General features: G+C 39.8%; 2 protein-coding genes across 4 annotated transcripts; both read left to right on the top strand.

Moving 5' to 3' along the window:
* The first annotated feature begins 472 nt into the window (after positions 1-472).
* Positions 473-13,002, top strand: spsb1 (splA/ryanodine receptor domain and SOCS box containing 1). The gene is made up of 3 exons (XM_084366245.1): positions 473-722; positions 6,988-7,862; positions 11,385-13,002. The coding sequence occupies exons 2-3, from the start codon at positions 7,169-7,171 to the stop codon at positions 11,510-11,512; spliced, it is 822 nt and encodes a 273-aa protein (XP_084222371.1). The 5' UTR covers positions 473-722; positions 6,988-7,168; the 3' UTR covers positions 11,513-13,002.
* Positions 13,003-18,235: 5,233 nt separating this feature from the next.
* Positions 18,236-26,407, top strand: slc25a33 (solute carrier family 25 member 33). Of its 3 annotated transcripts, none has more exons than XM_084367301.1 (8): positions 18,236-18,334; positions 18,648-18,730; positions 20,583-20,756; positions 22,064-22,141; positions 23,936-24,036; positions 24,360-24,426; positions 25,154-25,437; positions 25,547-26,407. In XM_084367301.1, exons 2-8 carry the CDS (start codon positions 18,690-18,692, stop codon positions 25,744-25,746), a joined length of 945 nt encoding a protein of 314 aa, XP_084223427.1. In that variant the 5' UTR covers positions 18,236-18,334; positions 18,648-18,689; the 3' UTR covers positions 25,747-26,407. The 3 variants fall into 3 exon arrangements, with proteins under 3 accessions (XP_084223427.1, XP_084223428.1, XP_084223426.1); XM_084367302.1 differs by lacking the exon at positions 18,236-18,334 and adding an exon at positions 18,359-18,519; XM_084367300.1 differs by lacking the exon at positions 18,236-18,334 and having other exon boundaries at positions 18,526-18,730.
* Positions 26,408-27,994: the final 1,587 nt, after the last annotated feature.

The following is a 27,994-nucleotide window of genomic DNA, read 5'->3' as shown; positions in this document are numbered from 1 at the left end:
CCTATTATTATTGTTATTGTTATTATTATTATTATTATTATTATTACTATTGGAAATAGAAGTAGTAGTAGTAGTAGTAGTAGTAATAGTGGTATTATCCAGTTAGCTGCCAAAAGTACTTTTAGGATAAAGAAATGTGTTAAGAAAAAAAAATGTTTAAAAAAACACATTTTCTAATCAGAAGTAGCCTTTTAACATATAAAAGATATTCATTATATTGTTAGGCCTTTGGCATATTAAGTGTTTCAGTCATATAAAAGAAAATGTAAAACTATTTTCAGAATATTGTGGGATGCAAGTTAGAGCTGCAAGTAAATTGTAAAATGTAAATGTTTTAGTAAGGATAGAGGAAGAGTCGTAATTTTTACAACGGGTTTTTATCTTCAGTTAATCTCAAAAGTTTGGATAATAAATAAATGACTTTACAATCAGGAAAAAAAAACCGCAACATCCGCATAAACTGCATTACCAACATGAAGCCAACTTCGCTCGGCTGCAGCCCGTCAGTAGGGAGGTCCTAATCTAGCATAGCAGCTGGGAGCATTTTACCACGTGACGTGAGAGATGTTAGAGAGCAGCCATCATCATTTCACCTAATTCATGAGCAGCCCGAAATGGTAAAAGGTAAGACGACAAGGAAACTGAAAACTACGATGGAGTAGGTGAAGACTGAATCCTCTCCGGGTCTCATCTTCTGCTTCACCGCCTCACAACTCAACCAGGTCTGTTCATCCCCTTCTCCCCTGTTTTCTGCTCATATGGTGGCTGCCGAAGTGCTTGTTTCGCTTTCTGTGTTTGTCTCTACATCACATTTACATATTTGATACAAAGAAAACAATATAAACAACACCCGTGACGAGGTGTCGTGTCCCAGACGTCCAGTTTAGAAGGAGAAACGAGTTGTTTGGCGCTTGTCTCCGCCGCTCATTAACATTAGCCATGTTTTGGTGCTGTTTAAGCTAACACGGTTTGAGCTGCTTGTTGTGTAACAAACGTTTCGAACGCGGCGGAGCTTCAGGTAAACGCCAACAACGGTCCAAACCAACGGTCACTAACGGGCCATTCACGCGCTGCCGCCGTCTGGGGGTCGCGCGTGGACGTTCCATGAGCCGGGAGCTCGCGGCTGTCTGGCCCACGAGAGCTCCTGTGAAGATCAGGCTGCTTTAACATCAGCTAGCATGACAAGCTATCATGGGTTAACTGACCAGAAGGCCCTCGTACACTTAGGTGTTGCTCATCTTAAACTACTGAACTCTAATAAAGCAGGAAGTCCATCTTACTTCCATATAAGTCAATATAAGTAACGTTTTTGTTTAAATTGTTTTAGCGAGGTGTTGATTTAACTTTCTGGTCATTCGGGAGGCTAAAATGTAGGCTACTATCGACTTGTAGCCCACATTGAGGTGTTTCTAATATTTGGTCTGTCCTCATTGATGTAAATGGGTTGTGCCCAGAAGTCATTTTAATATTTTTGTCCACCCAGTTAATATATTAAAGGTGCACTATGTAGTTTTGGGGATGACATTTTAACCAGAAGAGAGAGATTTTTTTGATTATACCCAAGCAAGCTAAATAAACAAACTCTTCATGACTGAATAAATGGAGTAAACAAACTGACCTTAAGGATAACACCATTTCATACTGTTTAACTTTGTTTATATTTGGCAGACCCTGCCACCTTTCTAGCTTCAAACAGTGTTCTGGGAATCTAATTTTCCCCTGAGAACAGCTGGTTCATTCAGTTATGGAAAAAAACAAATTTCTGAATTTGTATTATTACATCATTTATATTGTATGTCCTCTTCAAATCTACAAAATGCCTCTTTTAAAGATAGACCACAGTTCAGTAGAACTATAAACTGCACCCTTCAACAATCACTGATCATAAAGCCTTTGTGTGAGCTGGATTTATTGCAAAGCTGTTGTTTAGACTGCATAAGTTTCAGTTAGGTGTTCCTAATAAACTGGCAACTGGGTGTAGAGTACTGAATTGCGTCAACGAAAAGAAAAGTGCAAACTACAAAGACAATTCCACTAAACCCCATTTAAAAAAAACAAACTTCTGTTTTAATTTCATCGTAGGTCATAGAGAAGTCGAACACGGGCACTTTTCTACATAACACATGCAAGCTTTGTGTCCATACAATGGATGACTTTGTCTTTGGTAAACCTTGAGCTTTATGTACTCAGCAGGTCAACAAACAGGCTAGGGCTTAAGTTCAGGTGGGCCTGGTCTAAATTGGGCCTTACAATAGAGACAAGTGTTTCCTTGGCTCAGCAAATCCAGCGAGCCCTTCCTCTTGCATTTTAATAAGCTCCAAACCAATCCAGGGGCCCAGGAACCCCAACCAGGCCAGGCCAGGATCCAGCCCAAATATATCCCTCAACAAGCCACCTTTTATACTACTAATGGCTGTGTTTGTTTTGAAGTCCAAGGTAAATGTGGGAAGAACTTTTATTGTTCTGTTAGTTTTGATTCACTTGTGCATGTTGTGTGCATTGCAAGGTGGCCCGTTGCCATGGTGAGAGCGAATGGTAAACTCCTGGCTCGAAGCGTGTGCAAATTAACATGTTTCACTCTCCCTGAATGCTGGACAGGCATTGAAAAAGAGATTGTTTACATTCAGATGCTGGCCACCCGCTGCTAGCTTTTTCTTCCCTCCTGTTTTGCGATCACTGAAGAGACATGACCCATTTAAATGGTTGTTTACTTGCATTAGAAGAAGAGCCAAAGCACTTCTCAATGAACTCTTGTCTACAATTCAATTAGAGTGGCCTTCCCAGCAGCACAGTTTTTCCACATTACACAATGCTCTCTTCAGCCTAGCTGCGACACAGGCAGAAGTACGAAGACCAAAGAGCAACAGTGGTCACACCTGCGGCCACGAAAAGTCACATTATATGTCTTCATTTGGATTGTGGGGTATCAGACCAAATGGGGGTTTCACTATAAAAGAATGGCCTAAGTACGGACCTAAAGTAGTCCCATGGAATGTAAACCTTACCTATATGATGTTGTTTAACAGTTGGATTAAGATTCAGCCTCAGCTGTGGTCTGTTGTAATGAGTCTGCAAGGTAAAGCACAGCAGGTATTCATCAGGCTTTTATTGTCAAGTCTCTGCGTTCCTGAAACTGTTTCTGCCTCAGAGGAGCTGCGGTCCAGCAGTGTCTCCCTGAAACACGACAGAACGTTTTTTATTTCTTTAAGCCAGACGTTTTATTACTGCTTTTCCTGTTGCCCTCTGACTAGACAACCATATAATAAGAAATGGCTGGAGTTTTTTCCCCCCTCTTTTCTTCTCCTATTTTTGGCGATTGTGGGAATAGTAGCTGAGTAAACGTGTCAGCCCATGGGATCTACTTTTGTGCTGCTTAGCCCTGCTTTTCATGTTCATTAGCTTTAAAGAAACCAGCACCATAGAAGGAAATCACTTATAATTATAATATCCTCCTTCAGGTTTTATTTCACCTGTTTATTTTTATGACTTTGCCGTACATGATTAATTATGATTGTGTACACACACCAGGAAAAACAGTTCTCTCCTCTGCCAGGATGCCAAGCACAAATTGGCAAGATAATGTTATCATGAATTCAAGGACTGTGTCCGCTTTAACAAGAAAAGCTGGAGAGGAAGAAATGGGTAAATTCGAGGACAGCTAATCAAATAAGATTTTAATGTCCTTCATGTTTGTGCACCCTTGTCCTAAATGAGTCACGTACCTAAAGGAGGACATAATAACATGAGTGTTTACCATTTACACACGTAGAGCTCTAAACACTGTACAGAAATTAGTCTTTTATAAACTGCATCTTATGTCTAATTTTGATTTCTGTATCCATGGATCAGGTACATTCAAATTAATTTGAAAAGGTATCACTGACATGTTTTACAACCTCTTTCAGGTCTACACGGCAAGACTGGTCTTAACTATTTTTAGTTGCTTACTCGGTATGTCCATTGTCTGGGAGTGCACATCTGTGAAATTATAATCATGCAAATGTAATTTGTCCTGGTTAATTAAAGCTAAGCACAGACAGATCATGGTTTTTACTCTAAGTGCATAGAGTTGGATTACTCAGGAAAACAGAATTAATTCAAACGTAATGCTTTAAAAATAAAAAAATAAAATCATCAAGGCACAGTTCAAAAAATGTTTGTTGTGCCCCTCAGTTGTTAAATTTAAAGATTTAAGCAGGCACTTTCCAAAGGTGTGCTTGCTAACATTGTAAGGCATATGAATGAGCAATGGTGTATTAATAAATTCTCCTATCAAGGTTTACAGTGGGGTCCAAAAGTCTGAGACCATATTGAAAATCTCGTTTTTTTCTAGTTTTGAGAATTCAGAAAGTAAATGAAAGTGTTGTACTTAAAGCTTTCTCAGCGTCAAATCATGACTAGACTAAAGGTTTCTAAGTGTGCATTGCATGTAAATCTAAACATTGTATTTGCAGATCCTGAATCAGTTGTATCAAAGGTACGATCAGACAGATCCAAAGTGACCGCACCATCAGAAAATCAATCCATCAAGCTTAGTTGCTTGAGAGATAGAAAAGTAACGTCATCACACACATGTTGGACTCCAATCGGTAAAAGTCCTGTCAAAAGAAGGCAGTCGTGTGTCTCGGAGGATGAGTAGCAGTTTTCAACACACTTCTCAGTAGGGGAAACAAGGCTAAACAGCAGAAATACACAGTGCATGACTTAAAAAAGTCCTTTTACTGATGTATCCAAGTTTGAGATTTATGGCAGTAACAGAAGACTGTATGTACGGAGATGAACAGGAGAGGGAATCATAAAACGGTATTTCAAACCCACAATGAAACATGGTGGTGGGAATATTCAAGTCTGGGGCTGTTTTGCCGACTCTGGAGTTGGACACCTGCACAGAATTGACTCCATCCTGACAAAGGAGCAGTACCGCTCCATTCATCAGAGACATGCTACGACCTCTGGCTTGTTTCTTTTGTGGAGAAGGATTCTACTGCAGCAGGATAATCACCCCAGACACACCTCAAAGCTTTGACAGAACTACCTGAAGACCAAGAAGACTGACATAGGCTTTCCTCCAGTCACCTGACCGAAACCCCACTGAACATTTATGGAGGCACTTAAGAAGCTTGAGTCATCAACATGAATCATCAGGTTTTACACAAACTTGTGGAGTCCATGCCAGCTCGAGTGCATGCTGTCATTACAGCAAGAGGGCAACATGCCAAATACTCAGTTTTGTTAATTCATGGACATTTTTCAAAGATTCAACTTTTTAACCCAGTTTGTTACACTGATATTATCATTTAAAAATATATATATATTTTAAACATGTGCAAAGTATCTTGACTATTGGTCTCAGATTTTTGGACCCAGTTGACCCACTGTACGATACAATATACTTTACAGTAAGTTACAGTAAAATAAAGTACATAAAACAAAACAGCACCAGGTGTGTCTGTCACAACAATAAATTGCACATAAATATTGCACATACCTCATGGTAAATCACTGTATGTGATTTGATAATGCAGTATTGAGATCTAATACATTTTCAAGAAGGTAGATTGAGGAAATGTCTACAGATCAAATAACCAGACAGGAAGCATGATCTGATATTGCAGTGTTGGGGCTGTTCCTGGAACATCATTATGAATGTTGCTCTGGGGCCGTCATTGAAACCGACCAATCATGTTTTCGTTATGTCATAGCTTGGCAACTTAGGGAAACGGACCAAATGCACAAATGGGGAAGTTGTCCTTACAAACAGCAACAGAAACCTGTAAAGTGAGTCTCATACAGTATATAATCCACTCAACTATGACAATTTGCTTCAGATATGCCTTAAGTCACTGTTTCACAAGTTGAAATGATGTTCCAGGATAAACACCAACATGAGTCACAAAGCTCTGACATCAGAGCAGTGTGATTAGCCAGTTCAAATGATAGTCCTTGAATATTAACTATAATGTTATAGAAACAACATAGCGATATAAGGTACACCGGACAGGAATGTCTGTTTTTGGCTTATCCAGCAAATTCAATACCGGAGGAAAACTATCAAAGTACTTAATCACGTTGATGCAAAAATATTTTCATAGTCAACATTGGCTAAAATTGTCCAATACAACCAGATAAATTACAGCTATGGCTTCCATGGTACAAACAGTGTCTTACACAATCCGAGCTCATCAAATTTCTTTTGTCAAATGGTACATACTGTCTTCCCAACCCTAGTTATCAGTGTGTTTCAAAGTCTGTGTGTACACAGCAGCTAAAACCTGTCAGACGTCTATTCTCTGTAAGTAGTCCAATCCATTATATATATCCTTTCAATCTAGCAAATGGATCTATGATTGTTGGGTGGCAGAAACTTGTTGGTCTTGTCTTTCTTGGTTGACTTGACGTTATAGTGAACTTGCTGGGAGTGAAAACAAGGCCATACAGTCCTGTTTACTGACTGACTGCTTCAGACTTTAGATGAACTTTAGATGATAATGGCTCAAATCAGGCCATGGTCAGCAGATGCATGTTTTCCTGCTGTTGTGCAATGATAATGTTATCAGTGTCAACTGGTATTTAGGTTTACATCTCGGATATCTCAGGTCAAGAGACACTGCCCTCTTTATGTTTTATACACTAAGCATCACATGAGAACAAAGCCACTTTTGAGGTCGCTTAACAGCCCTGCAGCTTATATCAGTTGTTGTCCAATGATCACCTGATGAATAAAGTTAAAACATTTAGGCTGTTTCCCATTAAATGTAAACTAACATTTCCAACAAATGCTGTTTGATGCAATTACAGCTGATGTAGCTTTTGTCACCATCAAAGGGCACTGTGCTATGATAAGGATGGTCTTACAATGGGCCTTTTGTTTAACTTTGTTGGATCTGATGTTCACATTTCCTGGTCCAAACAGAAAGATGGCTAATTAGATTAGTTAATAATGAACTTGTTTGTCTGATCTTCTTTCATCTCCTCTGCTCTCTCCAGGCAGGCCTCAAGCAACACCTGGTCTGACCTTTGCTGTCTGCATCCAGTGACACAGGAGCACAAACCTGCCTCTTTGGTTGCAGGAGCACAGTGGAGGAGAAGGTCTCAAGCTGATCACTCCCCCCATTTGTCTTTGAGGAGGGGGGAGGAGGAAGAAGGAGCTGCCATAACCACCCAGAGCATGGGGCAAAAAGTCCCAGGGGGCATAAAAACCATTGATATGCGGGATCCGGCGTTCAGCCCCCTGAAGCTGGAGCTACAGGCCCTGAGTCACACCAAGCCGTCTCGACTGGATCTGCTGCTGGACATGCCACCTGCCAGCATAGACGTCCAGGTCCAACACTCGTGGAACAACGACGACCGCTCCCTCAACATCTTTGTCAAGGACGACAACAAGCTGGTGTTTCACAGGCACCCCGTGGCGCAGAGCACGGACGCCATCCGGGGGCGTGTTGGCTACACAAGGGGATTGCATGTGTGGGAGATCAGCTGGGCTATGCGTCAGAGGGGCACGCATGCTGTGGTTGGGGTGGCTACGAGTGATGCCCCGCTACACTCGGTGGGCTACACAGCTTTGGTAGGAAGCAACGCTGAGTCCTGGGGCTGGGACTTGTGCAGGAGTAAACTCTACCACGACGGCAAGAATCACCCAGGAAAGAGCTACCCGGCCTTCCTCGAGCCAGACGACACCTTCATAATACCAGACTCCCTCTTAGTCGTCTTGGACATGGACGAGGGGACTCTGGGTTATATAGTGGATGGACATTATCTAGGGGTGGCGTTCAGAGGACTTAAGGGCAGGAAGCTGTACCCAGTGGTGAGCGCCGTGTGGGGACACTGTGAAATACGAATCCGGTACATAAATGGACTTGATCGTAAGTGCAAACTTTAAATACTACCGTCATTCTTTCCTGTTATGAGTGACAGCGTTTTTGTCATATCTTGCGTACAGTTCGTACAAACCAGATGCATTTATTGATGCAATAAATAGGTGTGACAGTTCAGGGTTTGTCATGTTAGTTCAGACAGGGGTTACTGTAGGGCAGCTTTACTGACTCTGACTTACATCAGTGTGGCTACGTCGCTGGTTATTATGTAAAGCAGTACATGTGATGGCATGACAGTATTTGTATTCTTGCCTTGCAGTTCGGATAAGATATACATTAATATTTAACTATCACTGAATAACCTGAGAAGACTCTCACTGTGCCTTTGTTTTTAAACTTGACTGGGGCGCCTTCATTATAGATGTTAATGTTTATAACTTTCAAAACAGCCAAACAAGCTGAATGTTTTTCCCCCAGATGAATGTTAAAACGGATTCCAATTGAATTAATGCCAATTAATCCATGTTGATAGGGTCATGAGCTATAAATCAAGGGAACATAGGTGCTTATCAAAACATGCTGTACTCCCCACATGTCCCAAGTGCTCTGTGCTCATTAGATTTTTATGCTCAGTTCAGAGCCCTCGACCTAGTTTAGGCCTGTGCAAAAGAAGCGAGCTGCAGATGCAGCGATATGCATAAAAGCTAGGTACAGCTGGAAGTAGAGGGGAAATCCCAGATCCTATACACTGACGTTAAAGCCAGTTTGTCTCATATGTAGTTAATCTTGTGGCTGTTTGGATCCAGTATGCAGTGCTGGCACTGAAACTGAAGGATATGGCTAGTAAAATTAAACAGTTTTTTTTTTTTTCCTGCTTTTTCTGACCCAGTTTTTATATTGACATAAAGTCAGCTACTGTTAAGAACCCGGGCTGAACAAAATCTGCCTGTAGCACATATTGAAAACAGTCAAATATAAAAATTAGGCACTGAACACTTCTGAGTCTTGTTTATTCTTTGATCAGATATTTTCTGGTTTAAATTACAAATTTTATGAATGTTGTACAGCATTTAGTTTTTATATAGTGATTTAAATATATGGGTTCTTAAATTCAAAGACATTTTTTACTTTGTTGAATTAAAGAGGGTTTGTAGACAACTTCTATATACCTCTAAGGGTTCAAAAAGCATTGTTTTGGTATAGATAATGAAACTTGGGTATTGTATTTGGTATTGTATTGGTGCTACAGTTAGTGTGTATCTAGTGTATCAATAGTGTACCAAAAAATGATGTAATGTAGAGAACAAACTCCATAGATTACATGGTAGGGTAGGCCTGGGCGATAAACCGAAAATTTACCGATACCGAAATTTACGACGATAACCGACGTCATTTTGCCCATGTCGGTATATTCGGTGTGTAAAAAAAAAAAAAAAAAAAAAAAAAAAAGTCGTTTTTGTCTTGTTTGGCTGTGTGTGTGTAGGTAGGCTACCGGTATATTCATGTGTAACTGTTGCCAAAATGCAACCTCGGCTTATTTTGTGAATGAACACGAGTCAAACCTTTGTGTAAAAAACATAATTACGACGAAAAAGCCACTTTTAAGATTCACCGTAGTTTCGTTTCCAGGTCAAACTCATTTACAATGGAGGTGCACGGGTCAACTTTTCTGTAGCATTAAAATCGCTATTTTTAAAACGCTAAGAAGACTCGACACAACATGAAACTTTGCTCGTAGTATCACCAGGGTCTCTACACATGAACACGAGCATTGAGAACATCGTTTGTGGACACAAAGTTTGCTAAAAAGAAGGTTTTTGAACAACTCACGTTAGCTTAGCCGTCCTGCCAGTCGAGATGCGTCGATCCCCGATGTAACATGGAGCTTTCTCCTTCATGTTACGCCGCACTCAGGGATCGACGCATCGCGACTGGCAGGACTGCTACTGCTAATGCTAACGTGAGTTGTTCAAAAACCTTCTTTTTAGCAAACTTTGTGTCCACAAACGATGTTCTCAATGCTCGTCTTCAGGTGTAGGGACCCTGGTGATACTACGAGCAAAGTTTCATGTTGTGTCGAGTCTTTTTAGTGTTTTAAAAATAGCGATTTTGATGCTACAGAAAAGTTGACCCGTGCACCACCATTGTAAATGAGTTTGACCTGGAAACAGTTTGTGTACTTATCGCTCATTTATCGTTATCGAGGTGAGTTGCTCAATATATCGTGATATTGATTTGAGGCCATATCGCCCAGCCCTATGGTAGGGTAAAACTTCAGGTAAACTACAGACATTTGGAGTCGAAAGGAGAGATCCACTGCCATACCCAGATGTGTTCATACCACCTCTGGGAATTGGAGCCTGACCGATACTTGATTTGTGGAGCCGACGCAGATAACTATATTAGATAGTAAGAAATTCTGATATCGGTATGTCGGCAGATATAAACACATGCATTTTAGGCAAACTGTTGTGACAAAGATAATGGTGGCAGGATCTTTTACAGTTTAACCACAAACCTAATTGTCTAAAATGACACCGGTGTACTGAAACGGTAAACTTCACTGGAAATTAAATTGATATGAATTACCCCAGGTATCATATTCTGCATTATAATCTCTAAAAAATAGTTTTCCTATCAGACAACATATATGCTGATAAGAAATATCTGTGAAAGGCCAATATTGGTCAACAAAAATATATTGCTCAGGCTCTTTTGAGAATTTTTGCCATTTCATTACATCAGAGTGGATTTCACACCAGTATGAAACTCCTCCTTGAATATCCCTCCTGATGGAGCCTGCATACTCTTGATCAAAGCTTTTCACAGTTCTTTCCTATGCTTCACAGCACAAAATGGCCCAAATTTTGAATATTAAATTGACTAATGGCATCATGGATGGAGGCCAAAAGTTGCCAACTCCTGCTCACTGTCTCACTTGCAAAAAAACATTTATTTGCAATGTTTTGGTGCTATACCTTCATCAGGCAAATTGTTTTGTTTTTTATCATGCAAGCCTGCAACCAGTCACACTCCTGACATGAAATATAAAAAGATGGATAACCTCTATGAAAGGGATCATCCCATATATGACATGGAGGCAGAGAAGCAAAAATAACATACACCATATTAAGCATAAATGTAGACATAAAAAGGTAAAACCATATTAAGTGGATGCTGAAAGTCCCAAAATCTGACAAGATATATGACAGACGGCAACAATAGATAAATAATAAACTTAATACTAAATACAAGGTCTGACAAAAAACATGTTTTGTAACAGGATGGTGCCAAAAATGATTTGAGAATATTTTGGTCAACTGTTGTCAGACACATAAAATGACTTGATGGCCCACACACATTATGTTCTCCATAACAATAGAGAATAAAGATTATAAACCTATTTCCATCTTTATAGCAGGTCACTCCCCTCCATGCTCTCTGTATTTTACGCTAGTGTCTGTTCATTTAAGGCCTCTCAGACTTGAGTTAAAGCTTGATATTTACACAGTCCTGTGATGAGATTCAGCCATTGCTCACGCCTCTCCTCCCTCCTGTCTTCCCCTCCAGCTGAACCCCTCTCTCTGATGGACCTGTGTAGGCGTTCGGTGAGAGTGGCGTTAGGAAGAGACCGCCTGAGTGAAATCCATAGACTGCCCCTGCCGGCCTCTCTCAAGAACTACCTGCTCTACCAATGACGGCGCTGACAGTCACAACACACACTCAGCACACCCTCCTCTCTCGCTCTGTCTCTCTCTCACTCTGTCTCTCTCTCTCTCTCTCTTTGTCTCTCTCTCTCATGTTTCTCTGGGATCTTTCTTGGGTTGAACCCGTCTGACAACATTGCTCAAGCCTCCAGGACTGAGTCAGCCTTCAACAAGTATGCTTCTGTGTCAGTGGCTGGACTCCTATTGAGTTTCTTATCCTGTTTTTATGACTCTTTGCAAATTGTACTCTCTAACTTTATAAAATCAGGAATCACTGAGCACTATGCACATGCTGATCCAGACGATGCCCCGACAGTCACCATGTCGGTGTACCTCCTCCAGTTTGTAAGTTAATGTGGTGGCATGTGCGGTCAGTATCTCTGCTGTGACCTCCAGACTCTGTGAATCATGAATTTCTAGCTTGTAGCATTTTAATTTAAAATATTGGTTGCGCTAAAACAAAAGTTTGTGTTCGAAATTAAACTTTGAGCATTGGTGCAGAAGTGCACTGTTAGTATGTGTCCACCAGGTGGCAGCATACACATGTCAAACTGAGAATTATAACACGGCATCCTAGTAGCTTTTAGAAATGAGGTTTTTAAATGGATAATAAATACACAGCACAGACAGGAGATGCTGACCACTCCACAGTGAGCCTGTAGTGCAGTGAGGGTGAATGCACTGTGAGGCAGCTGAAGAGCAGCTCTGATCACTCACTGCACTATCAGGTTTCTCTGCAAGTATGGAAATGCACCCCATTACTTACCATCAAGGCATCCGACAGGAACATCATCAGCAGAAATTTTAATGGAAAGTTAATGTCACTGTGATTATTTGTAGCATGCATCTGCAGGAAATCTTTCTCAATACAATCACAACATCTTTTTTTTTTTTTTTTTTTTTTTAATCTTCGCTGTCACTCCTGCTTTCTGTAGTGCAGTAGTTTTCACCCACATGCTGTCAGGGCCCAAGAGTGCTGTTTTTTTTGTTGTTTGTTTTTAATTCTACCAGTTTCTCCATCAGCTGATTTCACTGGTTTGCACATATTCAGAGAATGGACACTAACCAATGAAACAGCCACTGAAGTGAAAGAAAACCTGCTACTCTTGGGTCTCACTGGCACATAGCTGAGAACCATTGATGTAGTGTTTGTGTTTTATAACATGTAAGGGGGGAAAAAAGGAGGTTCAGCGTTGTGCCTGAATCCGCAAACCTTAGATTAAAGGCACCGTAATGACCGAAAAAGACAATCCACAAAGTGCTGCACAAATGTAATAAAAGAAGGTCAGATTGCCATCGTATTGTCAAATGCCATATCATAGACCTGTCGACTCTAGTATTTTTAAATGTGCAGACGTGGTCCTTAGTCAGCAGGACGCTCTGTGCCACACCTTACTTTTCCTTGCTTGCGGCTTCCATTTTATTTGTATTCCTTGTTGTAGATTTGTTTGTAAGTATCTATTAAAGTTTATTTCAAAGTATATTTTGTGTATTGCTCATTGTACTGTAATCTACTGTGAAAACTGAGTGTTAAAGTACAACTTCAGGTTGAGTCAGTTAAAATAGCTAAATGTTTATTTATGTACTTACAAGGGGAGAATGTAAAACAAAATATATATGATGTTAGATGACAAGTCTGTTCTGTACACTGTTGACTTACAGGAGTTTTCACTTATTTTGCTTGATTGGACCTTTTCTCAGGACGGTGTGGGTGTGTGGACAGATTGTGCTTCACTAACATCTCACTCTGCTGTAAGTCTTCACGCTGAAGACATTTTGACGTGCCACAGTAGCAAAAGACGAGTGTAAAAAAAACTAAAATAATAATGGCTGAAATCCATTTAACTACTGTGGTTCCAGGTCCATGTGTTGGTCTTGCTTGTTTATTGGCTTACGGGGACTTTGAATATACACACAACAAAAATATAAATGCAACACTTTTGTTTTTGCTCCCATTTTTCACAAGTTGAAGTTAAAGATCCAAGACTTTTTTTATGCACACAAAATAATGACTTCTGACAGATTTGAAGCACAATTATATATTTTCTTAATGCAGACTTTTCATCCGCCTGACAGGTGTTGCAAATCAAGATGCTGATTAAATGGAATGATCAGTGCACAGGTGTGTCACAATAAAAGCCCACTCTAATGTGCAGTTTTATCTTGGGAAACATTTATAAGGCATTGCAGTATAGATTATTTTGGCAAACTAGAAGAGCTTAATAACATGGACTTTTAACATTTTTGCTTGAAATTTGAAAAATAATTATTTTTTACCTTAACGTGTGATAAATGGGAGCAAAAACAAAGCTGTTGCTTTTATTGTTTTGTGGAGTGTAACGGGGCCATTGTTAATGATATAAGTAACACCTGTGCATTTCCCACTGTGACATGTCAACATGTCTGCTGTGATAAGGCCAGTTCAGTACATTCAGTTCAAACAGTACATGGAGACTGGTGATCTCACTCAACCTGATCAGAGGTCCGATCAGCTAAAATGATTGATAACACCTGCGTGGATGTTCAGTGCCTTTTAACGTCTCATTGAATGGCAATTCAAAGTGCTTTACAGAAGGAATACAAGGGATTAAGACAATATAAGACATGCTAAAAGGGAAAAATAGATTTAAATGAAATGGAAGATGAACATGCATCATAATAGAATTAAATAATCAGGAAGAGTACAGAATATAATTTAGTGATCTGAATAAATAGTCCTAAATCAAACTGAATTAATCAAAGGCAGGGCCAAGTCATGAGCCTTGATCTGAGAGAACTGAGAGATGGAGCAGATCTCATGTTTTCTGGGAGATGGCTCCATGTTAGTGGAGCATAAATACTGAATACTCTGGGGAGAGAAATCCGCCTTGTCCCTGACGATGTGAGAGCTCTATGTGGTTCATAACAAAGCAAGAGATTAGAAGTAGTATAGAATTAAGAGTTGCCTGAAGAGAGGAGTGAAAGTGAAAACCATGGTAAACCAGGAATCTTCCAGCTGTGGGGGTGAAAGAGGAACCACCCCCACCCCCGCTGCATGAGTCTCCAACTACAGTTTGATACAGAAACTGAGACAAAGGATTAGGGGCTGCAGTGAATGTGAACTGAATGGGCTAATCAGACCATACAGAGTCAATGGAGAATATTAGTAAACAGAAACTCAATGGCCCCTAACTCTCTGTCCATCGATAGCACACGACTCTCTTAATGTTGTTTCAAGAACTACTTCTTCTCTGAAAGTCAGTTTAAGACTGCTGGGAAATGTCATGTGTTATAAATCAGGGGGAGACTACAAAAGTAAGTAAAACATGCAATCACTGTATTTTAAGACGTGTTTATAGTCGTCTAAAATGTGTAAATGTGGCTCATTTAGCGCTTGGCTAAACACAAACACCCTCTGTCACACCATATGTCTTCCTTTAGCTTGCTGCCTCTATTTTATTTGTAGTCTTTATAGTGTTTTTTTAATGTAAATGATACAATTATGATATAGTTATATTGTGCGCACAGTTTAATCAACACCTTAGTATTTTAAAGCCTGTATCTTGCAGGAATATTATGGTGCAGTGAGTTACACTGAGTTGCAAGGAGACAAAAAAAAACAGTTTCAAAGCTTTCAAATTAGCATGAATTTATTTTCAGTGAATGTTGCTACTTCAAAAATACATAAAGATTTGGATCCAGAGCGAATATTATACAAGCAGGTTTAGACTGAAATGCTGTTGTAGGAAAGGCAATCAAGTTTAATGCTCCTGAAATGAAATGAATTTATGTGTACATGAACCAAACACAGGGAAGCCAGTACTGAGGGGGGCAGGGAGTGTTGGGAGGGGCACAGGGAGGATTTCAGCCTGTTTGCATCAGTCTCCAACTACTGAAACAGTTTCACTGATACAAAGACCTTTTAATCCTCGCATCAGTTTATCTTTTTACATAAGGCACAGGATTAGCTTCAGCTATATTTACGTATGTACACATATATACAAGCACACACACACACACACACACACACACATATGTCATGTTCAGCAGCTGATTCAAAGAACCCCAGAGAGACTTCCGACCAAACAACCCCGCTGGGACCTAAACTGCACCTGCAACCTAACAACGGCATCAGTGCGAAAACAAAAACAACACTATAATGACTGAATAACACAAAAAGATGTGAAACAGAGGGACAGGAAATCAGACTAAATACAGCTGATGGAGAGAAAGACAAAAACATGACAGGATGTGTGAATTTCTCGTCCACAGATGCAGATCTGTAAGAAACCGTCCTGCAGCTGTGAGTTTCATGTTTGGTCACTTGGTGTCAGCATTTCCAACTCCTACAGCAGTGAAGGTCATCCAGTCTCATGGTTGAGCACAAAATGAAGCCCAGTGTCACTAACTGAGTAGAAGGAGTTTACAGATCCTTTACTTCAGTAAAAAATACCAATACAACAATGCAGAAATACTCTATTATATTAGTATTATAATATAGTTTTATAAACCAACACTTAAAACTTGAGAAAAAGCTAAAGTATCAAAGTTGTTATTACCAGAGATGTAATGTAACTCAGTACATTTACTCAAGTACTCTACTTAAGTACAAGTTTGAGGTTCTTCTACTTCACTGGATCCAATAATTAAAATATATGTGTAATTTGACTTTTACTTTTGATATTTAAGTACGTTTATTGCCAAAAAAATACTTTTGGTACTTAAGTACATTTAAAAGCAGATACTTTGAGACTTTTACTTGAGTAATATTTTTATGGGTGACTTTCACTTTTACCAAAGTAATATTTAAACACAATATCTTAGCTTCTACTCAAGTATGAGTTTTAGTTAAATATTAACGACATTGGTTCACACTGATGCATCAATGTGTGAGCAGCTGTTGTAGCTGGTCTTGGTGGAGGTAGCGAGTGTCATGAGTTGATTAAAGGGCCAGGAAAGAAGAAGAAACAAAGTTTTGCTACATAAAATTTTATTCATTTTTAAAGAATTTTGCTTATTTTGTTAAAGAACATATTGAATTTAAGTCTTTGAGCCTCAGTTAGGCTATTTAAACGAAACCATTTGAAAAGTTTAGAGGGGAAATATTTCCCTGATTAAACTGCAAACATCTGAATTGTGACAAAGAACTCCAACCAGACACTGTTTTCACTGTTTAGTCTTTAACAATATAGTATATTTTGTAAACTTTCATATATTTTTATGGAAAATCTTAATCTGAGATCAGAGCTATAATGTAAATGAATGTAATGGAGTAAAAAGTACAATATTTCCTGATGAAATGTAATAAATGCTCACGTAAAGTCACTTAAAATAGAACAGCACTTGAGTAAATTCACTTGGTTATTTTTAACCACAGCTGACAATAGTAGAAATGCTTGCAGTTGTTTTGTTGAACTCATCTCAGAGGTCAGTTCAGTTGCAAAAGCTTTAATTAGACCGTTCATGTTGGCAAAAGGAGTCATACAGAGAGATCCAAACTTCGTTATGTAATAATTGACACGCACTCTGCCACTTCAAAGTAAAAAACAAAGTTTTACACCGACTGGAATGAATTAAACTCTTCATGAAAGAACAAAACAAGATGTTCTCCAGCATATTTTGTTGAAGTGTAAACTGTCAACAAGAAAATGGCTTCGGACAGGAGGAAAAGCAGGTTCAGCTGTTTGGAGAGGATGTTTTGACACAATGACACAGACGTTATTGTTCAGACATACAGACAAACAAGGTGCTGTGAAGGTTGTTGAGAAACTTTCAGCGGGTTCAAAGTCAGGATTTTCGCAGGGTGACAGCAGGAGTTACATACCAACTTTTATGACACGCCTCATTGGTTGGTCCCATTGGACAGAACATAGTGTAACATCACATGTCCTCTGCGGCTCAGTTAATAGGTCATGGAGTGATATTTAGTCTCCTGTTCTAACCAAGGTCTTTTTTGTTATGTGATCTATCTGATGAAAAACAGGAAGTAGTTTGTCTGTTTTTATCTCACAATGTCCATTTTTTATCAGTGAGGAAGAAATCCCAGGAGCTACAATCACAGCAAGATATCATAAATATTACATAAATGGTCCGAGATATGCAACAAAATGTGCAACTGTGGAAAGTGATGACTTTTGCAGGATGTTTTTACAACAACATTTGAAAAACAAGCCAGTCAGAGGGATAATTGACCAATCAGACCTCAAAATAAGAAATAAATACTTTATAAAAATGTACGTTTTACTCACTACATTTATTTGATGACTTATATTGCGAATAACTTTGTAGATTGCACGCTACATCAGAGCCAAAGGAGCCCATTTATTTAATTATTCATTATTATTATTATTAATATTATTATCATTAATAGTAGTAGTAGTAGTAGTAGTAGTTATTCTATTTGCAATCAGATGAGAAACAAAAACACCTATCGGGATAACTAAATAATCAGTCAGGCTGTTAATCTGTCGACCTAGTATACCTACAGTATATACATACAGGTAAATATATGTATAATTTAATTTTACGTTGTTTTAAAGTACTATTATTGCCAGAAAACTACTTTTGGTACTTAAGAATATCAGATACTTCAAATACTATTTATATGGATGACTTTCACTTGTATCAAAGTAGTATTTTTTACCCAATGTTTAAAAAATAATATTGTGTTTGGTTTACTTTTGTTTTCTCGCAGGCACTTTTTGTTTTGTTTTGCTTTTCAACAATAAGTGTAGCTCTAGGCATGTTTTTTTTTTATTGCTTTCATGCTTTTATATTCTCACGTATGTGTGCTGCATGGATTACAAACCAAGTGTCGATCTCATACTGAATCCGGTGAGGGTCAGGTGCAGCTCAGGAGTTCAGACTGTTGCTGCCCGGTTGTTTTTGGATCTTTGTTTCTTGTAATAATTGTGCAACAGCACCAAAAGGGGCAAGACGCAAGGTGGCGAGCACATGTTCCTACGTCACAGACAACACCCCCGGCCGGCCCACTGACGTAAATGCGAGCGGCTCTTCAGGTCACCCTGCAGCTCGGCCCACTCCACCGCTGACAGCTCCAACAAGCTGGTAGAGAGACAGAAACACTGCAGCACACTGGGATCATAAACGCGGCGCTCTGCTCTGCTCTTTCTTTCCGTTTTTACAGAGATACAACCCGAGTATGGTGGCTGTTTGAAAAAAGAGAAGGATGGCACAGAAAGACACGCTGCTGCATCTGTTCGCTGGGGGGTAAGTCACATTAATGCCAGCTGGATTAACGTTATTAATAGCCTAAAGGTTAATTTAACACGAAGAGGGCGACACTGGGTTTGTACTTTTGAAAAGCCTGTGTGAAACCTAATAGAATTTACTCGTACGTGTCTTTAGCACTGAGAGCCGCTAGCCCGCATGCTAACGGATATCCAAACGCAAGCTAGCTCGTGTTAGCACAGCATCTTCTTATCTAATATAGTCAGCTAGCTAGACATCTGTTTCTTTCACTGTTTCTCCACCAGCTTATTTGCTGTGATGTGAAATGACAATGTGAACAATATGGCTAACACGTGTAGTAACTTTTTCTGTCTTGAATTATTAACCCAGCTAACGTTGTCGTGGACAATGAGCCACCCGGCAACATCTTTTATATGCACTGAGCGTAGCGTTACATCCGTGCGGAAGTTCGCCCATTAATACCCCAAAAGCTACCGTTAGCTAGTAAGTTATCACTGCTAATTGTTTTAAATCGAAAGGTCGTATTCATACTGCCAGTGACATCGTTTTGTTTTAGATGATACTCTTAAAACTGAACCTATATCGTGTAACCGAACTCGAGACTGTTAGCGGTTAGCTATGTCCCGTGGCGCAGACCCCGGTGTTACGTAACACTGAACCTAACGATGTACCTTGCCAGCAATGATAGCTTCATGCTAGCGATGCCAACCGCTCAATAACCACCTGGCTGACAAAAAAAGACATTTGTAAATATGCAGCACTGTGATATAACGAGCTGAATGCCCCCAACACCCCCAGTTGATGTAAAGGTCACATCTAAACAACACTGGCTTGTTAAAAATGACGCCATTTTACCCTTGAAGTGTCATAATGAGTCTTCAATTTCAATTCTGTTAATCAATTTAGCTCTAAATTAAGATTGTTTTAAATGCTAACTGAGTCAGATGTATGGGGAGTAGGTTGATCACTTAGTTTTTAGTTTAACTCTAGCTTTCTGAGTCGTGACACGCAGGCAGTCTCAAAACATGAGCTATGACCCTATAGAGGGAAGTGTATGTTTACCTCTCCAGTTACTCAGCAAACCAGCTGAGCTTGTATGTCAGCCTTTGTTAGACTGTTACTTAACATACCTGTAATTTTCAGGGGCCAACTCTCTTGTACTCATTGCCCCGGGTTTCTTATCTCTGGTGTCAGTGATCAGTGGTCATGGCCACAACAACTCCAAAGCACATTATTACAACATTGTCCATCAGATGAAATGTGGAAAACTTCATTCAAATACATCCAAGTATATTTTCTTCTGTCACAGACAAACAGGTGAGGTAGGTGACTGATGATCAGTGAACGGACAATTAGGTTGGGTGCTAAATCAGCTAAGATGTTTGACTCTGTCCTCTAGACACGGGACACTACAGAGGCTTAGTATAATCAGTGTTCCAGACTTTTAAGCGCATAGCGGACAAGGTAGTGGATGCAACTAATAAAGGATGTACCAGTGAGAACTAAAGCTATGAATTGCTTTTGCTAAAATTGGAAAAAGTGCATCTTTTTTGGGGGGTGCAATTAGAGCGTCTGGGACAGAGCTGTGCAGCAGATGTGTTGGGTTGACTCCTGAGTATTTTTACTACAGCACAAGAGACCGGTCTTTGACCATAATTGTTCATAGCCTTTGGCCAGTAGCTCCTAAGCTGTGTTATGATGGAAAAATCCCTCTCTACAGTCAAAGGTGATATGAGTAACCTTGCAAAAAATAGAACCACAGTACTCCAAAGAAGTGAGCCTTCTATTGCAGCTTTAAGAACATGTATTTGGTGAGACGTTGCCTTTTCTGTTTGCCCACAATCCTAATTTTTGTGTGATCAATTTGCAGATGTAGTGGCACAGTGGGAGCCATCGTGACCTGCCCCCTGGAGGTGTTGAAGACGCGGTTGCAGTCCTCTGGCGTCACGCTAAGACCCGTCTTCCAGGTTCAGCTCGGCACCCTAAGCGGCACCGGGGTTATCCGACCGGGGACTGTTACACCTGGGCTGCTGCAGGTCCTACGGTAAGATGTGTGTTTATGTGGGCTGTCCTTCAGGGCATCTGTGGTTTTTTTTTAATGCAAAGCAAAAGAACAAAATGTTCCTTACAGATGATGCACAGTTTATCAGACTACCCTGTTGGGAGGGGCATAACTGTCAGTTTGTGGGTTTTGTTCTTACATAATGACAGCCTACAGAGTTTTACTGAAGTGTTGACAGAACAAATTTGTCAAAACAAAATTTTTTGTTAGGAGTAGTTGTATAAAGTCCTGCGCAGTTCTTGTGCTTTAGTCCTTGAAAGTACATCAGCGAGCCTTTCATTTGCATTTTGTCTTCGTAGTCTTGAAATGAATGTCTCTAATCCTGTCTTACATAAAAGCGAGGATTAAGCGCACAGTATCCTGGTGGTATTTAGTGACTTTAACCAGCTGTTTGTGACGACATATAACATGTTTTTCTTCCAGGCTTTATTATATGCATAACATGTTTTGGTGTCTGTAAAAACAGAGCGTGTAAGACTCTGGTTAGGTGAGGGAAGACTACAGGCAGGCTCAGTGTGCCAAAAGGAAGAGAAAGTGTTATGCAACATTGACTGGGGACGCAGACTGGTCTGGACTAGTGTCTGCTGTGTCTTTAAATGAAAACAGTTACACTGCCTGCGGAGAATGTTCTGACATTGGAGAACAATATTTCCTTGTTAATTAAGGTCTTATGCCTGTATTGCAACTTACTTTGGCTGATACAGATAGATGTTTCAGAGCTGCTTGAGAGCTGTCTTTGCATTTACAGGTTTTAAACTAAAATAAATCTTTTCTGGACCTTTTTAAAGGTTGAGTTTGGGTGCTACTTTGACACGAAAAGAGGTCATTCATTCTTGTATTTTTAAACTCATTATTGTATTAGAGGAGGTGTTGGGTATCATTGAGAGAGCAGTGCAATGCCTGAAGACTGCTTGAGAGATGAGGTTTGCATTACAGAAACCAACACAGAATGCAGTTGTACCCTCCCCCCTCTGCTTTGCCCCTGGCAGACCAGACTGTCATCTGGAGAATGGGTTAAAATATTCTGTGGGGATGTGGCTGACGTGACAAGTCATGCACTGCCTTGGCTCAGTGTACACAACTTATGCAAAGCCAAGTCAAGTGAACAAGACTGGTGTAACACCATACTCATTACCCTAATAGACTTGGGGACATCCTACAAAGACCTTTGCTGTAAAATATGTGGACCCAGCTAAACATGTACAATGGTGGTGTACATGAATAAATCTGTAAATTTGTTAGTGTTTTTTTTTTTAAATAATCAATGGCTGTTTTAAATTTTGTTTTAGATCAATCCTTGAAAAAGAGGGACCAAGATCACTTTTCCGTGGCCTGGGGCCGAACCTCGTTGGCGTCGCCCCCTCAAGGTACAGTGAAAACAGTGTGCACATGTTTTAGTGGCTCAGTTGTGTCTATGTTGTCCATCCTCTCATTATCCTAACCCGTAGCAGTTATGCTTAACAAAGTCCTGGATCTATGTTGCAATCTCTGTGTTAATGATACCTCCCTGTTGGTGTACAGGTTAGTGATAACACACAAAGAAATGTCTCTGTATCCAAAAACAATGAACAGAGCAGAGGTCAGGTAGGGATTGATTGCTACGTTTTTTTTTTAAGGGCTGATAAACAAGCCGTAAAAATGAAAATCTTTTTCTCAAAAAATTAATTTCAATCAACCACTGTTTATACTGGAGATCATTCACGGCAGCCCTCATTTACAAACACATTGAGTCTGACAAAACAAAGAAAGAATTACAAGGAGAAATCCTAACAAAGTAAGAAGCCAAAGTAATCCTACTATATTAAAAAAAATATTGTATGTAATATTGTCATGTTACGGTTGAAATAATGTGAATGGTAACACAATACAGTTTTTTTCAATAATTACAACCAGTGATTGAATGTAACTAAGTACAATTTTGAAATACTTGAGTATTTTCATTTTCTGCTGCTTATATTTCCACTCCATGCAAGTATTGTACTTTTTACTCCACTACATTTATTGGATAACTTTGGTTACTAGTTGCTTTGCCAATTCAGATTACTCACTGTTGATAGGCTAATGCTCATGGCAGATGGTATTGTGGGTGGGACATTAAGTGAGAAAGAGAGAGGCTGCTGTAACAGAACCAAGGCAGCACATTTTTACATGTATTTTCTGGCAATCGGACGCAAAATAAACCATTCTGATAATCATAGAAAATGCTAGATATTGATGCCTAGAATTGGCCATACTGAGACGGTCACAAAGTGAAGCAGACTGATGATTTCTCAGGCTACTAACACAGGAGGAGGCTGTGTTTATATTTCACTTTAATGCTTGAAGGCATTAACTTACTGTATAAACAGGAAGCTGTTGTCATTGCAACAACTTCCGAGCGCACCTCCCTAGCCTCAGAGCTTTTTGAGTCGGCTTTTATGTTTTTGTAGACCACAACATTTGTCAACGTGCGCAGGCATCTGTATTTGTGTTTAATTCATTCTTTTCTTAACACAAGACAAATAAAGGAACTGTGTTCATGAGGTTTGAGTTTCAACAGCTTGGTAATAATTGATCTGTTTTATTTGTGTGAAACCTTTAGACCAAGTCATAATGAAAGTTCAGTTTTATCTTGATTTTATGTCAATGTCATCTTGTTCCATTCTTGGTATCAATAAATGATCAGTACTTTGCCCTGTTCCCTCAGGGTGTATAATCTTTGAAGTTAACTCTTCCGTGTAACTGTAAAATGAACAGTACTAATGCTTTTCCCACCAAATGTTGAGTAGACTTTGAGACTGAAAAAGGACACCGGTTGCATTTATTCCCCATGGTTAATGAGTAGCTGCAGCATGATCCTCTGCTCAGTAATTCCGCTGCCCCTCCGTTTCACTGGCCAACTTGGACCGGCTCACATTCAGAGCAGCTCTGTGGGCATCTGTGGTGCTTATTCAGCCCATTCTGGTGCAGTGACAGTTTGTTCCAGAAGCCGAGTGGAGAGAGCAGGGCAGCGGGGAAACAGACTGCTCTGGATACACTGTCAAAGGGCAACACCAGTCCAAATGAATCATTTACATAATTGCCCAGCTGTTATAAAACCACAGTCCCATTTATGCACTTTGTGTCATAATCTTTACACCTGCCTCTGTAGAGTTCTCACCAGTCTGTTCTCTGTGTTTCAGAGCCATTTACTTTGCTGCATACTCGAAATCCAAAGAGATGTTCAATGGGCTGTTTGTCCCTAATTGTGGACTGGTGCACATGTCCTCTGCTGGTGTTGCAGGTGAGCAATCAATCAAGAGCCCTGAAAAAATATGATGTCTTATGATTAGATGTTCTGTCTAACCTGTGGATGAAATAACACAATGCCAACATGAACCTTTTTTGAAGCCTATAAAATGAACATTAAATTCTTCATATAGATCATATTCATTCAATGAAGTAGAAGTATTTTTCAGATGTTTATGCTGTGTGATCCTGCTGTAATTCCTGTCAGTAAATTTGAGTGGAAAAACACTTTAATCCAAGATGTGGTTTGAGTTACATTGAGGGGATGAAATGGATCTTATGTCACTCTAAAGTGTAAAACTGAATGTGCCTCCTCAGCTTTCGTTACTAACTCTCTGATGAACCCCATCTGGATGGTCAAGACCAGGATGCAGCTGGAGAGAAAGTATGTACACTCGTAATTTCACTTGCCTTCTGTGTACTTAGATTTTTTAGTGCAGGACTGACCATAGGATGAGTAGGATTTGTTAAGACAAAGTCGGCCCCTCCTCCTGCCCTCAGCACTGATACGTTATTGGCTCAGGGCTACACACCCACTGCCCAAAGGTCAATGCTCAGAAATGTCTCAAACAGGAAAATAATAAAATAAAATTGTTGTTTTTTCTAATCCTACTCATTCTGCCTTTAAGATATGTGTAAAACAATCTGACTTATTTTAGGGACTTCTAGGGCAGGTGAGAATGTACACCGTATAATATGACCTTTTAACTGAGGCCCCCTTCACGGCACTGTCCTTGGGTTATGCAGTGCGTGAGACTGAGCGTGTGACCTGGCGCCATAAATACACAGTGCTGACGCAGTGTCCCGCGCACGAAAGAAGAGTCTATATTTACATTAGCGAGTACAGAGCAGTAGTATCATGTGGGGTCACAGGAACAAGTCTTTCCACCCCTGTGTTGAACACATATCCTGCAGCAGCACAACATGGTGGCTTTACAAATGAGAGGGAAAAAGATAGTAGTTAATCATCCAACCCTACAAGGAAACTGTAGGATTTTACGCGGTTCCTTACAGGAATGACCGTTCACTATTGCTTAGACAATAAACAGAAAATGAACAGGTTCACAAGTGTGATTTTGTGACTAATGAGCCCCACTTGTTTGACCTTTCAGAGCCCGAGGAGAGAAGAAGATGAATGCACTGCAGTGTGCTCGCTACGTTTACAGAATGGAAGGAGTTCGAGGCTTCTACAGAGGCCTGACTGCATCTTATGCTGGGATCTCGGAGACCATGATCTGCTTCCTCATCTACGAGACACTGAAGAAAAACCTCGCCAAGAACCAGTTCAACTCCCTGAACGGTGAAAATGAGAAAAAAAGAGCTTCGGACTTCCTGAGTCTGATGTTGGCAGCTGCTGTTTCAAAGGGTTGTGCGTCCTGCATAGCCTACCCACACGGTAAACACTTTTCTATTTGTTTGTCTCTTCCAACAAAACAACCTTCTGTCAGGAAAAAGTATTTATTTAAATGAGTAACCCTTTTTTTCTTCTTGTCTTTTCTCCACAGAGGTCATTCGGACGAGGCTGCGCGAGGAGGGCAGCAAGTACAAGTATTTCTTCCAGACAGGGAGGTTAATAGCAGTGGAAGAAGGCTATGCAGCTTTTTATAGAGGACTCATTCCACAGCTAATTAGACAAATCCCTAACACAGCCATCGTCCTCTCCACATATGAACTCATTGTCCATCTGCTGGGAGACTCCAAGTAAAGAAACACTTCAAAGTCAGGATTTTCCTGGCAAACGATGGACACCACAGAAGACCCAGGACACACTGGGCAAAAGACTTTTGAAAATGTAGCACATACATTCACTTAATGTGGTGCCACAGAGACTGTATCGTGGAACTGAAGCAGGTTTTACTGTTATCCAAAGAGCTAAATGCATTATTTTATTTAAGCTTGTCGTTAGGAGTTTATCACAATAACTCAAGAAGCAGTGGAACTTTTATTAAACTCCAAAATCTGTGAAAAAGGTCATCTTCTTGGAGGACTTGTGTTAAGTTATTTTCTGTTTTGTTATTTTATGACAGTGTTTGTTTTCTTTTATCAGTGGTAAATGTACCAACGCACACAGATGACTGTGCAGGTTGACTCATTTAGATAATGATGGGTTAGTGCTGTTCCTTGCAATGTAATGACCACACGGATCATTTTGAGATTTCTGTTTCACAATGTGCTGGTTTTGAAGATTTGAATTACAGAGAGATTTATCATATTTTCATTAATATATATATATATCTAAACATATATATATGATTACAGGCTTATCTGTATGTTTCCTTTGTGAAAAAGACTGTCACCTTTTACAATATAATGAGAACTCGGATGCTTATTTGACCAGTGGCTCAATAAAATGCATCAAGAAATGACATTGGTGGTGGACGTGAACACTAAAAGATGATTCTACTAAAAGAGGAATTTACCTTTACTGGTGTGTAAGCACGAGGTCGTTGCGCTGGAAAGATGGCTCAATAACTGACAAATCAAAGGATATGAAGGATTTCCTGGCAAATATTGCAATGAATTAATTTAATAATGACGTCAGGTGTTTTCTTATTGTTTTCTTCCAGGTGCTTAAAGTTGCTGAGAATGTTACTTTTTTCAGTAATACCTGCTTCACTTAGTCACACAAATCTGGAAACGGGTCTTCCACAGTTGTCTCCACAGATGCCTATAAAACATATTTAACCCTTTGACTTTTTCAACATGGCATCACAGAAATACTCAGCCATGATCACCATGAAGTGAAAGAAAATGTGAACATATTGGCACAGACATAAACTTAAGTAATCACTGTTTTTGTCAGTTTTTAATTGTACAGGCACATTTGGTGGCTCTACAGTCTAGGTTTGTATCAGTTTCACATGTAGACACTGCAATTTGTGCCTGCTCTTGTAAAACTGACCACAGTCATGTGGACTGCGAGTCGACAGTTTTTCCAGTCTTATGACGAATTGTGGATTGGATTGAGGTTTAGACTACAATTTGGCCATTTCCAAGCCTCTGGCTGACATGGAAAAAAACATTTTCTCAGTTTTTGAAGCAGGTTTTCAGGCTATTTTGCTGAATTCATTTAAAGAAAAGAGATAAAATAAGTACAGATAGATAAATATAGAAACTTAGAACTATAGAAACTGTATAAAATAAGAGCAATTAGACACACAAGGCACAATTACAGGCAATAGCAGTAGACATGCAGTGCTCTTTAACTAGAACAGAACAGTACAGTCTCAACAAAAAGTGACAGACTGTTTTCCCAGGCAGCTTCTAAAAGTTGCTCATTTATGTCCATGATAAACCACGAGTCATCGTGGACAAAAATGAGGAACTTTAAATGCAACCACATTTCCTTTCAATTCAAGAAGAAAACCCTGGACCACAGGAAAGTCTAGTCATCTATGACAGGAAAATAATATCCCTAGGAAGTGGTTACTTGATAACTCAGAACTGAATCAGCAAAAATGTGTCCTTTCTGTAGTGGTTTTAGTTGATTCATCCACATTTCCCTCTCCAGCTTCCAAGAACATGACGTAATGGTTCTCAGTGGGAGGAGTGCAGCAGGAGAATCGTGTGGGTGGTAAGTCTGTGAATGGTCTGTGAGGGTATTTGCGTCTACAATAGCGACGGAGTTGCGGGTCCCTTATTGACGCCTGTTCTTCCCACTCACTGCAAAATGTAAAGCCTACAACAGGCTGTAATACATCACCCTCTATAAAAATAGGAATTACTCGTTTTATTGGGGCTTATAAAATCATTTACTAATGCTTTATAGACAAGCTATAAGCATTTAAGAATGACTTGTTTCTCTTCCTTAGAATGGGTCGGCCTACTAGGCCTAAATGTTTTAATATGTCATCATTCCTCAGCTATAAATGTTGATAAAGACATTGATAAAATGTTATTACAGCAATCTATCTGTCTTTTTAGTAGGAAATTCCCTGTGTGTGCTTCCACAG

Source organism: Pagrus pagrus (assembly GCF_965226575.1).
Source record: "Pagrus pagrus genome assembly, chromosome: 11".
NCBI lineage: Eukaryota > Metazoa > Chordata > Actinopteri > Spariformes > Sparidae > Pagrus > Pagrus pagrus.
Note: the sequence above shows the minus strand (reverse complement) of the source record. Positions and strands in the feature narration are given on the sequence as shown.

Excerpts from the sequence above, each read along its gene's own strand:
- spsb1 (XM_084366245.1), top strand. The coding sequence starts at position 7,169 with ATGGGGCAAAAAGTCCCAGGGGGCATAAAAACCATTGATATGCGGGAT. Across the intron at positions 7,863-11,384 it reads GTACATAAATGGACTTGATC|CTGAACCCCTCTCTCTGATG; the intron begins GTAAGTGCAAAC and ends CTTCCCCTCCAG.
- slc25a33 (XM_084367301.1), top strand. The coding sequence starts at position 18,690 with ATGGCACAGAAAGACACGCTGCTGCATCTGTTCGCTGGGGG. Across the intron at positions 20,757-22,063 it reads GGGCTGCTGCAGGTCCTACG|ATCAATCCTTGAAAAAGAGG; the intron begins GTAAGATGTGTG and ends ATTTTGTTTTAG. Across the intron at positions 22,142-23,935 it reads GTTGGCGTCGCCCCCTCAAG|AGCCATTTACTTTGCTGCAT; the intron begins GTACAGTGAAAA and ends TCTGTGTTTCAG.